At 38.6% G+C, this 13,281-nt stretch overlaps 1 protein-coding gene across 2 annotated transcripts in view; it reads right to left on the reverse strand.

The window, feature by feature from the left end:
• The window catches only part of MCTP2 (multiple C2 and transmembrane domain containing 2), a 101,633-nt gene that overhangs the window by 51,285 nt on the left and 37,067 nt on the right, over positions 1-13,281 (reverse strand). For both annotated transcript variants that reach the window (XM_018069540.1, XM_018069541.1), the window contains 4 exons: positions 9,940-10,126; positions 9,119-9,212; positions 5,267-5,369; positions 3,490-3,592 (listed from right to left, as the gene is read on the reverse strand). In XM_018069540.1, the coding sequence (XP_017925029.1) occupies positions 3,490-3,592; positions 5,267-5,369; positions 9,119-9,212; positions 9,940-10,126 (487 nt within the window). The remainder of the gene's footprint in view (positions 1-3,489; positions 3,593-5,266; positions 5,370-9,118; positions 9,213-9,939; positions 10,127-13,281) is intronic.

Genomic DNA, 13,281 nt, shown 5'->3' on the forward strand with positions numbered 1-13,281 from the left:
ATCCATTTTGCTGAATACTCTGGCAACACTAATCTGTGTCTTTTCCAGTTTAAATTCTGCTTCTGTGAATGTGGCTGACCAGAGCTGTGTTTGAGATAGGTTGATCGACATGGAAAAGCTAAAGCTAAAATGCAAATAACTTCTCTCTCTCTATCCCCAAATTCAGTGTATTGCTACCAAAATGTGTATTTATCCAATGCTACTTCATCATGTCTATCAGAAGAAAGTGAAGCTTGCAGCTTTATTCATCGTTTGGTACCTTGAAACTCTTCTCACGCTGCCCAGCTTTCTATTTTTCTTATTTGGTGCCTGCATAAGCCTTGATCACAGCCAAAGCATAAATAATTTCATAATCCCTAAAGTTTTGTACAATAAGATTATTTGGGCGTTAATGCGATGATGAAGGTGTACTTGTGTTTGTAAAATGTCAGTGTGGGACTACTGAACACATTTAGCCCAAAATTCGTTGTCAAATTAATTAAACATTTCATATCCCTCCAACATATACTTTATTCAAGGCAATTTTTCATTAAGAAAAAAAATCTAGTCATCCATGAACAATTCCTGAAGTAAACTTACTTCACGTGCTGACAGCTCACAAGTCTAACTTTTGCAATTTTAACAAGAAAAAAAATGGCAAATGCACATCTATTTTCAAAAGACAATTTAATGTCAGGCAAATGTCAGGCCTGATTACCTAGAGAAATTAAACCTACATGATTGTGAGGCTTCCTGGCATCTTTAACTTTTGTTCTCTTTTAGTATATTTATCTAAATGGTTCAAAGGATACATTCAAACTTATAGTCAAAATGACAACATACATTGAAATTCCCATTTCAAGAAAAATAGCTTAGAAAATTACAGTTTTCTGTCTGAGCAGACCAAGTTAATAGGTGCAAAATGTTTTTAATCAGAAGCAGAGATGAGTATATTTATACTAGATTTGACTGAAATAGGAGGCAGAGAAGTTTGGATGGGAAGGAAGAAGATCGGTTGGCAAGGGAAAGCATAAACAATTTTTATTTTATTTTTTTTGTCTCAAACCTTGGACAAAAAAACTCTACACCAAATAGTTTGGACATTACCACACACATGCACTCCCCTCCTCTGCCTTGTTACATGCTTCCTAAGGGATACTTGACAAATGCCTATAAAATCAACAGAAAATCCAAATCTAACATCTTCTCACTGTGAGCCCACACAGCCTGCTGCCGATCATGCAGACCATTTGGCAAGCACTGGATCTGCAGGAGAGCAGCTGCTCCAGCCACTCTCTTCCAGTAACATCAGAGATACGAGGACTTGGGGAAAAATTAACAAAGCGATCAAAAATGGAATAAAAGATGTTAAGAGGTTTTTTCCTCCCTGTAAACATCAAATCATCCTCCATGCCCAACTGACTCTAATATTGTTCTAAAATAGGAGATATTGACAACTCAAGCCACTAAAACAGACGAACAAGCTAAAATATCCCCAAAAAGAACTTGCAATCTGAGTAACGGAGGGAAGAGCATTGCAAAGAACACAACAGCCTGTGGGGCATCAACAGCTCAGTATTTACAGCCTAGTTCCTATAGCTTAGGCTCTTTATATCCCCAAATTGCAGGGGTTCCCATTTCAAACTCCAGTGTGAACTCTAAAGGGCACAGGGTGGATGGAGACAAACGTACTTTCTTGAAGAGATTCAGAAGTTACATTGCTTTTAATCCACATACACAAGAAATACACTTATTTAGACAAAATCAAAACAAAGCTGGAGCACATTGGCCTATTCCTTTACCACTATAAAGCATTCCTTAGGTTGGGATCATATCCTCTAAGTCAGTTCAAGAGTTTTCTGGGCAGTTCATTATTTATTTGGAAACATCAAATATTTGCAGTTCCCCCCTCTGATCTTGACAGGTCCTTCACCCAAACTATGCTGGCGCTGTCGGGTTTATATGGCCTGCCTTGATCAGATGGGACCTTTGCTTTCCCTCTAGAAATCTCCCATTTCTCCAGTCTCTGCTAGGATAGAGCTCCACTAACCTGCCATTGCCTTTCCTACAGCAGCCCACCTCTAAAACTCAAAGACAAATTCTTGCCTTAACCCTGAAAAGATGTGTGCCAGCCTTTCTGCAGGGGTGAATATGCTTTCACGGGGATGTTTCAAAACAATTTTGTACTCTGTATCACTCAGGATCCACCATCTGCCTATTTGAGAGTGCTATTATTACCCACAGCATCACACTGTGCATTACCGAAAGCATCTCACCACTGCCTGTGTCACTGGAATCATGGTACACACATATTGCAAGCATAAATGTCATCACAGAATATCCTGAGTTGAAAGGGACCCGTAAGGATCACTGAGTCCAACTGCTGGCCCTGCACAGGACAACCCCAAGAACCACACCATGATGTTTGTACAACAAATCACCACCACAAATGTTTGTACAGGGTTCAACGCAGTACTCACTGTGCAAATACCTGTCACATCCTCTCCTCTGTAAAGGGAACCTACTGCAAAGCATCTCTGCCTCAAAACTCGTGGAAACCCCCGTGCCTACAGTTAAATGCGTTTACACGACTTGACTAATATGACACAAGAGTCCCATGATGTTTCAAGCCTCGTCTACTAATTGATTTAATAAGTAACAGCATAGAAAGTTCTTCCTAAATGTTACTGTAAAAACTACCAGAATCTTCTGTGACACTGCACATACACATGGAGCTGTTTACATCCTCTTGATCTGGTTTACTTATTATTATTACCAGCCTTGTTTCAAAATTAAATCAGTCTTACCAAACACAAAGCTGCTTTCGCCCCGTTTCTCTATTAAAGTCTTTTAATGACCCTTTCATGTTCCACTCTCTTTAGCCTGGCCTTTTTTGGCTGTTTCTGAAAAAAGCTTCAACTCTCCTTAATCTCCAGAGTAACCACTTTCCCATGAGCTCTCTTTGTTTCCAGTTTTGATTTTATACTCCCATGGTAGCGCTCACTCCTCACATATTTGTTTACAGAACAAAAGCCACCAGTCTTTAAAAGCACTATGGAGTGGAAAACACCCCTTTTAGGTAATTTTATTCAGCTGTGCCAATAACAACAGCTATCTCTAGTCAATCCTACTGTGATGTGCAATTACTTCCATGGAGTAAAAAGAAGCAAGACGGAACAAAGACATGCTTAAAATGTTACCTTCAGAGGATGATGTGGAAACATACAGAACAACTCAATTATGTTTTCAGACCTACATGGCTTACAGTGCTGATGAAGTACAGACATTTCTGCAATTTTCTTCCCAATCAAACAAATTCGTACTAAAATGGGCTGACAATGCTCGTTACACTAAGGAGAACTATAAACACTGCCAACTAAGGCATGCACAGATCACAAAACCTGTTTATCTCTAAAACTGTGTTGCTTTGTGCCACGGGAAAAAGACATGCAACTTGTCCCCAGCAAATCCATCAATGTTTGAATGACACATGTGGTAAAGGTAACTTACAGACAGCAAAGGGATGGCAACTTTTCCAAGAAAATCAGGGGGTTTATCTCCATCTTCATCAAACACTGTCACTTCCAGAACATCATGAATATCTTTAATAGGGCTGCAACAAAAAAGTACAGACACACAAAAAAATAATGTACATGCACACAGTTTCCTCCACAAAGATCTGAGAATTCTGTTTTACTAATTAAGTTTGTATTACCTTGGAGTATAAAACTAGAATTTAATTAAATTCCCCCCAAAATGAATCAAATTATGGGTATTTCCCAAGCTTTCCCCTCATGTTTCAGTCCCATAACTAAGTGGAATCACTACCAGACAGTGACATTTTCTGTGTTTATTGGCAATGCTATCAATGTAAAACTCAGCTCTCTAACAGAGAAAGCTGGTGAGTGGGAGAGGTCAAGGGATGAATTCAAAACCTGGTTTCACTGCATTAAAACTGCACAGTGACACACACAGATAAGTGTGTTGCAGAAAGTCTAAATATGATGGGAAAGGCTTTCTGGTGGCTTTGAATGCTCCAGGTGAAATGGACTCACCACACAAAACAATTCACACTGCTCCAAAATAAATCTAAAATATCAATAGCTTTTAAGGTGTTTAATTCATTTTTTTTTAAATGGACAAAAATCTAAGGAGAGATGGGAGTGACTCACTAGCTCTGCAGTTCTGGTGCTTGGATTATCCATGCAACATTAGTAAGAAAGTTAGAGATAGTCTGTACATGACATTCCTGAGACCCACAGGAAGTATAGACACAAACCTTCCTTTTTAATAAAATAAATTTGGAATCTTATTGGATTTATTTTGCTGGCTGAACATCCAACAAGACTCATCTGCTGGCACAATCTCAGAAAAAACACTGATGAGAGGAAGCTTCTTGAAAACAAAGTTAGAGAACTGACTCCAAGAGACAATCTCTCAGCTGCACCCAGGAATTAAACAGAAACACAGAAGGTATTTCTATGAAACAAATCAGATACTTTTTACTGTGTTCTCATCCAGCCTAATATTTATGAATGTTGCTTTTGCAAGAAGTTCATCATTCTCAAACTGTTCTTCCAGTGGACAGATGCAAATGTCAAAAATGCTCCATCGCCAGCCCTTGTGGTTGCTTTCCTTCCACAAACTGCAACAGTCTTGGAAATGTATATCTCATTCACTTATTCACAAAAATCTTTGTCAGCAGAAAGTAAGATTAAAAAATTGTGCTGATTTAAAGCAATACCTGAATTATAACTTTTGTTATTAATAAAGTCACCAAAAGAAAAAAGAATACTTCGATTTCCATAAAAAATTATGCTTCTAATCTGAAGTGTGTTTGATCAGTTTAAATTCAGAAGATTAACCAAAACCAACATGAGCTCTAATTTTCTGCTTACTTCAAATTCAACAAGGATTCTACCAAGGTTCAATGAAACATATTTTATTTTAATATACAGAAAATGTAGGCGTGAGTATCTGGTCTCAACTTTCTGCTACATTATCTCTTGGATCCAGCTATGACTCCATTATGTCTACTCATGATTCTTCCTATAAATATCACAGTAATTTTTCTTTTAATGACTTCTATTAATAAACTCCATGCAAGAACTAGTAAAAGGCAAAAGGCTTTAATTAAGTTATATTTGAGATTTCTCCAACATCCTCTCTGACTGCGAAAAAAATGACATATCTTAAACTTGACCTTTGTATTTTCCCAAAGTCAATAGCTTTTCTAGTTAAGCTGCTAACTGCAGTTGCAGCCTGGTTTCAAAAGCAATCCACTTACAATGTGAAAACTTTGTTCCACTCTGGATTGAGGTTCTTGTAAACAGTGTGTGTTTGAAGCATGTCGTTTCCCAGCTCTAATACACAGAAAGGATCACTTTTGCCTAGGAGAAGATCAGATAGGTAAAAAAAAAAAAAAAAAAAAAAAAAGAGAGAGAGAGAAGAAAAATTATGTGGAACTGTTCTGGTATTTAGCATTCAGAGTCTTTCTTTGCAGTAGGGTTGAGGAAGTGATTGGTCAAATAAAATTAGAGCCATTAAGACAACTGCAAAGTGCCTCCTTCTGCTGGAAAGACTTGCTAAATAAACAGTATCTCTGATTCACCCTCAGTTCCAGAAACTCTAACACTTACCTTGTAACTCATTCAGGGGGCTTCATTCTAACACCTGAAATCTGAGACTTAAACTGAATCATCTCTAAGTCTTTACAGCAAGAAAAATCTGTTCATGCTGACAATTACTCAGATGACATTATGAAAGCAGTACCATCATTCTGAGCCAGGGAATCATCAGCGCTGCAGTTACACTCTGTTTTATCCTCTCCTTAGGGCTTGTGGTCTCCTTCAGCTGATTACAAGATTAAGTATCCACACCATGAGAAAAAAAGCAAGACACCGACTGAATCAGCAGCATTTCTTCAATTAGTTCCATGTGAACAAGTCCTTGAAGCTATGAAGACTCCACACCGTGCCACAGTTTAAACAGAACCCAACATCAAGTGGAGAATCCATGCATGAACCAGGTATCACACTTACAGCAAACAAACAGAGCAAACCCCCCCAAAACAACAAAAAAACCCAACCTCCTCTCAAAAGAAGGATCTCAACATGGAACCTATTATGGTAAGGACACGTTTGCTAATGTATTTTTTGATAGCTCACATTACATGAATCTGTAGCTTTCCCAACTTATTGCAGCTCAGCAGTTTCCATGATGAACACAGTGCCCCTTATCAGCATGTCTGGCTCAGTATCTGACTTAATCTCATCTCCAGTGCTCATGTACAACTCAGCCACAGACATCCCAGCCTAACTTCTATGTAGGCAACTAAATATGTCAGCAATGCAGGGATTTAGACAGCAGACAAACAAGATATTTAAGCAAAAGCTGCCTTTTCCTTAATCCTTATTTTTAGTATTATTAATGCAGAGTTCTTAAGGGTCTTACTCTGAGAAGTTTAAAAACTAAACAGGAATCTTTTCATTATGTAAACAGTGAGTATTAACTAGTCAATACTGGTAAAGTTTAAAGACCATGTGTATCACTGGAATCTATTTGTCTTCTCCTTTTCAGCTTATGTGCCCATTCCCTGATAAGTGTGGAAAATGCATGTAGCCTTTCAAACTGCTTGAAATGCAAACTGGTATATGCCAAAAACAATCCCACTGTATAATTTGGTATTCTGAATGCTATTTTTTGGTCAGTGAGCAAATTCAGTGTTTGAGAAGAACTCTCATGCGTACACAGAAAACATCCAACAAAGCAGAAAAAGTCATTTCCACGTCAACAAAACTATTATCCAAGAACATAAAAGTATGGAAGGCTCAAATTGGGCTAGCTGTGGCTGAAGAGCTTCTGCATGTATGATACAGCTGTGTGGAAAGTAGCCTGACATTTATGAGCAGTGAAATATGGATTTTCAAAACACTGCTCAAAACCAAAGCAGATACTCTGTGTTTTCTAATTGCTATTATTATAGCAGGCTGAAAACTTGCAATTAAAATCTATAATGCTGACATACAAGCAACTGACAACAGAAATCCCAATCACACCAAAATCCAATCTTTACCATGGGAATAAGGTACAAGGTGGCATTACACCCATCATCACATGACTGGTCTGCAGAAGTTCATGGACATAAGATTATGGGACAGGACAGGGAGGGAACACTGCTCACACTGCTCCTCCATTAACCCTTGGAAATCTTTGTACCTCTGACTGTCTCTGCCATTTTCCCTTTATCAGATTTTTAGCTGGACTTTGAATTTACTTTTATCAATAACAATAAATCTGAGCAGTCTCCTTGGCAGTGCGGGAAATATGGCACTGCTCTAGGAGGGCTCTATTATGGAAGCCCATAATTGCTGCACTAATCATTTATGAATGGCTCAGAACAGATAATTAATCTTTATGTCTCTCATTTCACGATCAGAAATTATGCTATTTTTACCTAAAATGGCTGCATCCTTTTGCAATTTGGTGGGTCTATTACAGCATAATACTAGGATATTTTCAGCACTGCCATTGAAAAACAATTTGTCATTTGCTTCATGAATCAGGCTCAAAGCCTGGGTTATTTTGAATATAATGACAGACTGAGTAACCTTTTACTTAAGCAGAATTTCATTCTGTGCTATGCACAAGGAATGTGTGTCACATACTCCGTATGAAAAGTCTTTGAATTGCAGAATCAAGAACCTGCGTGTCTCTTCCAATGTTCATTATCCACCCACATGCTCCTGTTTAAGTACTGAGGGAAAGGGGGCCAAATCCATCACTGATGAAACTGCTTTAGCATCAGCAAAGTTTTCCAAAGGGTAAATAACCTTCCGGGCTCAGCTCTTTCCATGAACACTGGCTATATTAAAATCTCATATATTTGTAGATAGCCTCAGCCTTGCCATGTGCCAAAGGTTCTGCTTTGCTGTGCTACACTTATTAAATTAGTCAGTAAGGTGCAGTTACACTACTAATATATGGACATACACATTATGTCAATTTAGAAATGGGTTTCTTTGCAAGTTTCCTTTCATTATTGGCAGGTTTTCTGTTTGTTTTCAAATTAAGTTCTTCAGTTCCTCAAAGTACTGCTCTCTACACTAACCTTCTTTTTCCACTTCAGGATTAAGTAGTGAATTGAAAATAGCACTGACATAGTACCATGATTAATTGCAAGCTTTATGCTTTGCTCCTTATTTTAGGAGCAACGTTCTCTTATGTAACAATTCCTTCACAAATACGAGGGAATGGGACAAAAGTGTTTTTTCTCTAGCATCTTTTCTGCCTTTATCAACAAGTTATCTTAAAAAAATGACTATGTCAGCAAATACACAACACACAATGCTGTGTCTGTGAATTATGAGCTGCTGCGAGACACAGAGGGGAATTAAAAGGTCTCCAGAATCCTGGAGAAGTTGCTAATAAAAATAATAGTATCCAGGCAGTCACTACAGAGAAGTATCAATCCCCCAGACCTTCCCTGGAGGGACAATATAAAGTTGTGGTTTTAAAAGGTGTTAGTGTCCATTGCTGTCAGGACCAGTCACAAGTTGAGGTACAGCTCAGTGGAAAATCCATCCTTTTTGTGGAGTAAGAGCACCACGAGGGTCATTCCAAATTGATGCCTCATATAAGCTGTGAGAGAAACCATCACACTCACACCCCCATTGCTGACAAGCTTTCTTTTTCAGGTGACAGCCTGCAGCATCACCCAAACCCACACATCCAGCACCATATCAGACACTCCCAAAATCTTTCAGTTTTGCTCCAAACTCACAAGACACCTGATAAAAGATGGAGAGGCTTTGCTTTGCAGGTGCTTTGCAGGCACCATCACTTTATATTAACACTTATTTTACATATTCCTGCTGGAAAAAACACTTAGCATGATGTGCTGTTGTAAAGGTATCTGTCATATTGCTCAGGGAAATTAAGACCTCCATCCACTGGACCTTCCCACATACTTTTGGCATTCAAAACCAATCAGTATCTCAGTTCCCCAAGGCAGATTTCACAGCTGGAGAAATGATGGGAAGATTTAGTTTTCCTTGATCCACCGACAGTACTGCACAAAATCTAACAATCACTTGCAGTATATTATAACATCATATGATGCAAAACAGAAACAAAATACCTGAAAAATCTGCTGCCAACAGGTCCACTGCCTTTAAAACTTTGACTTGTAAGAAGCCAATGTCCTTTATGTCCCGAAAGGAATTCTTTATACACTGCTAGGAGGAAAGTATAAAGATATATTTTGTTTGTAATTCAGTAAGAAACAGAAACTATTGAACTACTAAATAACTTATCACAGAATCAATTAGGTTGGAAATAAGCTCTGAGATCATTGAGTCCAACCATTAACACAGCACTGCCAAGCCCACCACTAAACCACATCTACACATCTTCTAAATACCTCCAGCACTGATGACTAAACCACTTCCCTGGGCAGCCTGTTCCAATGCCTGACAACCATTTTGGTGAAGAAATGTTTCCTAATATCCAATCTGAACCTCTCCTGGCACACTGAGATACACTTATTCCTTCTTGGCCAGCTTTTGAGGACGTGGAAGCCATCATATAGCTTTATCTTCCAACAGTTGAAAGTCCAGAAAATAACCTCCCCAAAGGAGGAAATGAAGCTAAGTATATTATGACCTCTTAATGATATTCAGTGTCTCATTCTGCATGATAATCTCTTAATACAATTAAAATTTGCAAAGAACAGCATTAGTTTAAAACTCAACAAATACAAACAGCCAAATTGCTTGGGTCTATCTGCTCTGCCCATCTCCTTGTTTTTCTAAATGTAATAACTCTACCACATAATAGTTTTATTTGGTAGGAGACGTGTTATTATGACTGGAGAATTTATTCTTTTCCTGCGATTTTGGCTACTTTCAAAACTAAAGGAGAGAAAAAAAAAAAACAAACAAAAAATAAACACAAACTCACGTAACGCTGAGAAATCTGTTGCCGTTCGCTGGGGTCTCCCAAAGGACAGACACACAGATCAGAGATAGATACTCCTGTACATGGGGCAACAGCAATCAGCATTAGCAGGGACCCTGGACGTTTTTCCAGAGGCAGCTCTAGGCGATTGGTCTGCTTCATGGGCAGGGCAGTAATGTCAACCTGGCACCTGGAACAACATTGCCAAGGGTTAACAAGAAAAAGGAGATGGGGGAAAAAAATTATGAAGCAACATTTATACTGATTTTAGTAGCAAGCAGGCATCAAAACTTATGGTTTGTTCAGGATGAAAAGAATGCAAAAAAAATCCCAAAATTAAAATTAGGAAACAAATTAGCCAATTTCTGTCTCACTTACTGTCAAGTTTTGCTTTCTGGTCTGTCTACTGGTAAGGAAAGGCAAGAGGTATGGGCTGCAAGTACAGGAGGAAAACTTAACTCTGGCCTGCCTCACTTCCCCTCTAAAATCCCCCAGTGTTTTGTGATGGATTTGAAACACAATTTTACTTCACCTGGGGGAAAAGAAAAGGGGCAAACACAAAATTTAAAACATTAGCCTAAAATAGATTAGTTTCTTTAAAGTCACATTCTCCATTTTATGCTACATTATACTGTATGCCCCAATCTCTTTTACAAGCCTTACTAGAGCTACATTTCCAGTGTACTATTTCCCAAAGGGAAGGATTGCCTTAAAAGTCCTCCCCCACCCACTCCCTGCACATAATATGTATCATTAACCTGATACTTCCCCCAAAAATAAAAATAAGGACGATAAAGGAAAAACATTCATAAAGAGACAATAATAGAAGATGAGTATGGGCTAAAGCAGAGAGATCACCAGGCAGCCAGTTATACACGAAGGGAGCGGTTAAACGCAACAAAAAGCCTAATCACTTGGCTCGGCTAAATGCCTTCTATTTAGAAGTCCAGTAAATGGAGTGGAACTTTTTTGAACCTCTGTGGGGCCTGGCTTTTAAGGACAGGCTGAACAAAAGTTACAGATGAAAAAGGAAAAAAAAAAAAAAGAAAAAATTAGGAAAGAGGGAGTTGGTTGCCACACTGCAAGAGGAGTCACGTTTCTCAAAGCGACGGCGAGTGGATGATGGAGAGCGAGAGCTTTTGCTCCGCTTAATGCCTGCCGACAAGTTTTTATTTAAACTAAACTTGTTAAGGTGTTGTCTTAATAGGCTAAAATTCCACAGGGCTCCCCCAGGTGGGTTTCTTCTGGGTAAATGGTGCATGTAGTGTTCCTGATTGATCCCATTCCAGTAGTAGAGCTGGAGCAGTTTATACCCATCTGCTATAAATTGCATGCTTTCCGCTTCTTAACAGCCTATTTTCTGTGAATGCTAAAGGGGGTGAAAAAAAAAAAATCTCAAAACATTTCAGCCTGAAAACCCAAGAAACAGTGTTATGAAGTAAAAGCCATTGCTCTGATGAGTTTGAAAGTCATCCAGTAGCACCGTGTATTAAAACATGACTCTTTAAGCTTCCTCTGACCACAATCAACAGGAATGACTTTGCCTTAAGTGTGCTCTTTGCTGTACACTGCATTGGATGTACAACAGGTTTCAAGTTTACTCTTATTAACTGCTTTCAAGTGCTCTGAAAGAGAAAGAAAATAAACCAGGCAGAGTACCAAGACGGCTCGGCGCGTAGGCTGCCTCTCAACACCATTTCCAAGTGTGAGAGGTTGCGTTTTAAGCTCATTGCTACGCCTAGACTCCTCAGAAAGATATGACAGGAAAAGTTACAGCAGAAAGGAAAACAAAACAACAACAAAGAGAGAGAAAAAGACCTTATTTTTATTTGAGAAAAAGACCTTATCACTTCCCCACTGGAGGTCAACACCACCTTGGCTGCACTAACACCGTTGCACCTCAGATCACAGCAGTTTCACTGATACTTTGGGTATCAGTACAAAAAGGGGAATGTATCATTAGCTTGGAGTTTAGTTTTATTTTTTTTTCAGATGAAGAAACTGAAGGAAGGAGAGGGGAAATCTCAAGGTCTCCCAGCTGGTCTGTGGTTCAGCTGGCAACAGAGGCCATGTCTCCCACGTCAGCATTTCATACACCACCCACTCAACACAGTCCACAACTGGGAAAAGCTGCAATTATTTTTTATGTTAAAAACTTTCCATGGGGTAAGAGAGAAAAGATAACTTGTTCAGAAAATGGTGCATCTCCTACCAATAGATAACCTCAGAAATCTCTCATATCTCGAAGGCAAAGTTAAATATAATTCTAGCTTGTTTTGGCATATTGGAATTGTTTCTCTTAGTAAAAGAATTTGAATAGCCAAAGTTCAAAGAAAAGATGGAGTATAAGGATGTGGGGGTAGGAAGGATGCACATGTGGAGGGGAGAACAGCAGGAGATGGTGTATAAGCATTTCTTCCTCAAATCATTCAGATTTCTGTGCAAACCAACTTCCTTAAAACATCTGTGTTCACTCAAGGTGAGAGAAAGCAAAATTCACTCTGTATTTTCTTGTGAGGAACTGAAAAGAAAATCCACATTTGCACTTGCAAATGGCAAAAGGCTTAAGAAAAAAAAAGAAACTGTTTCATTTAGGTTATACAACATAATTGATCAGACTGAAAAGAATGCAGCTTGGTAAAACAATTAGACACTCAATTTACTCTATAAATTCAGCAGTTTCCACACAAATGCCTCTACACTATTAAAACGAGTCTAATGATTTCCAAACTACTTCCCTCATCCTCCCGAAACAGAAACTATTCCTTTCCTTCTTTCTCAGCTTTCTATCTGCAAGACCTTATTACAGATAATTATTTCAGAGGAAAGTGGTAAGAGACTATCACGATGGGCACAGAATAAAACTAATGGAGGTAATCTACTTTTTGCTTAAAGGTTGTCTGATCTGAATGCAAAGGGCAAAACTCTCAGATTATTTGTATTTTACGTGATGCAAATGATCTCCCAAGTTAAATTCTCAACACAGTACTCCTATTTCAGAACAGAATAGCTCTGCTTGTGGTCATCTTTTGCTACATTACATATTAAATTCAGGTATAATTTTTCACACACGTGGTTGTATGTAAGATCTGTAGGGGATGCAATTATGTAAGTTGAGTGCATTGTGCACACAAATGTAGCACCTTTTTTTTTTTTTAACCACGATTAATTAAATGCTTTCCTTCCTCCTCTTGATCAATATTGAGGTCTGCACCTCTACATTAACCCCTAGTCCTGTAGAGGATTACACCACAGCTTTAGTTTTCATTTAAAGCTATTCTTTTGACTTACAGCCCTCATCTGTAGCTACTTTCCCCCCCTTTTTTATTCATTTTGCAGAGAAAT

Source organism: Manacus vitellinus, unplaced genomic scaffold (assembly GCF_001715985.3).
Source record: "Manacus vitellinus isolate BGI_N305 unplaced genomic scaffold, ASM171598v3 scaffold_16_pilon, whole genome shotgun sequence".
Taxonomy (NCBI): Eukaryota; Metazoa; Chordata; class Aves; order Passeriformes; family Pipridae; genus Manacus; species Manacus vitellinus.